Source organism: Nanorana parkeri, unplaced genomic scaffold, assembly GCF_000935625.1.
Source record: "Nanorana parkeri isolate BGI_ZX_2015 unplaced genomic scaffold, ASM93562v1 scaffold227, whole genome shotgun sequence".
Classification (NCBI taxonomy): Eukaryota; Metazoa; Chordata; class Amphibia; order Anura; family Dicroglossidae; genus Nanorana; species Nanorana parkeri.
Genome location: NW_017306495.1, coordinates 524,878 through 526,482, shown reverse-complemented (window position 1 = coordinate 526,482; position 1,605 = coordinate 524,878). Strand labels below are relative to the sequence as shown.

Genomic DNA, 1,605 nt, shown 5'->3' with positions numbered 1-1,605 from the left:
TCATTTGGGTCTAGTTTAAAAAAAAAAAAAAAAAGTTTTACTCGCCCGATCCTCAGTCAGAGACAGCAGACTATTAGACCAGTTCCTACCACCTTGCTCCCCTTTCGCTGCAGGAGTCTAAGGTCCCTGACTCATCACATTCTACACAGTGTATAGGATGTGAGGATACCGAGGGACATACCATCACTGCAGCAGTCTAAGGTCCCCGAGTCATCACATTCTACACAGTGTATGGAAGGTGAGGATGCCGAGGGACATTCCATCACTGCAGCAGTGGAAACAGACTATAGAGGGAGAGCGCTGTCAGCCTGCCAGATCCGAGGTTCAGGCGAGTATTACTTTGGTATTTTTGAACCTAGACACAAACAAGCACTTAACACTTTCCGTGCAGAAGTAGCCGCACTGCTAAGGTTAAGAATTTTTCCCCCCAGAGTTCTTCTTTAAATTAGGTTGGATCCATAGTGTTCAACTGGCTTAACACCGTTTGCTTTTAAACTCCTGCAACAAAACATAGAAATAAACACCCTTTAAAAAAAAAAATAAGGTTCTGCCTTCATATTAGTACACACAGGCGTTTTATATGTCCCTGAGCAGCTCTATCACGTACTTCACTCAGAAAACCCAGTGCAATATGGAAAAAGAAGTACAAGCACAATGAGAATACACTACAGGAGAGAGTCTCACCGTCTTAATACAGCCCTCTCCCGGCTGCGATCGCCAAGCATGGCACACAATAAAGCCCCCCGCCAGGCTCGCATACCAAAGCCCCCTTATTACGAAATACAAAATATGCATAGCACACGATCACAACATTTCTTTATCGAAGAACAAGGGGAGAAAACCCAAATCTTTATTTACAAAAAGTTAGTCCAAGTAGGTTTCCGACTAGAAAGTTTTGTATTAAACCAGTCTCTGAATACTAAATGGTTATATTATTCTGTCATTATATAAATAAGCTCCTGTACCAATAGACATACAGAGAATAGGATGGGAGGGGGGAAAGAAAAGCACTAAAGGGGGTCACAGAGATGGGGAAAATGTTGAAAACCTGCATTATGGTATGTACAATGAGGGAAAGGTGACTTCCATAGGACAGAATCTGCATCAAGGCAACAAGGTCCCTTTATTTCCTATGCATTGCCAAGATGGCCATTATGTCTTCCTGCCACCCAGTGGAGAAAAACACAATATACTTCAATGCCATTGGAACCCCTGGGAAGGAGGCTGGAGATACGGCAGTCCTCCGGGTTATCAGGGTTTTTTTCTTTGCTGGTGTTCAGCCCGTTTTTAAAAAAAAAAAAAAAAAAACATAAAATATTAAGTGTAAATCAGGGCAAAAAAAATCCCAAAAACATTCAGTACATCTCCGCGATACCCTCGTATTTCAACATGTTTTATCTCTTCCAGGAGCCGGAAAGTAAAGAAAGTGTCAGGCCAACAGGCCCTTCAAGCCGAGTGTCATGGAACAGATAGAACAAAACAATTTCAGAGTTCTATTTAACGACCCAAAAGATAGCAATTAAAAGAAGATTGTTGGAGTTACAATGCATGCAAATAGGAATATTCTGAATTTTCATAGGCAGCCAGTAAGTGGAGCTCTGGGCA

General features: G+C 42.0%; 1 protein-coding gene across 4 annotated transcripts in view; it reads right to left on the bottom strand.

Annotated features, from left to right (window-relative positions):
- Nucleotides 1-913: 913 nt before the first annotated feature.
- Nucleotides 914-1,605, bottom strand: part of ZHX3 (zinc fingers and homeoboxes 3) — a 17,216-nt gene continuing 16,524 nt past the window's right edge. For all 4 annotated transcript variants that reach the window (XM_018556188.1, XM_018556190.1, XM_018556191.1 and 1 more), the window contains one exon: nucleotides 914-1,287. In XM_018556188.1, the coding sequence (XP_018411690.1) occupies nucleotides 1,277-1,287 (11 nt within the window). In that variant the 3' untranslated portion in view covers nucleotides 914-1,276. The remainder of the gene's footprint in view (nucleotides 1,288-1,605) is intronic.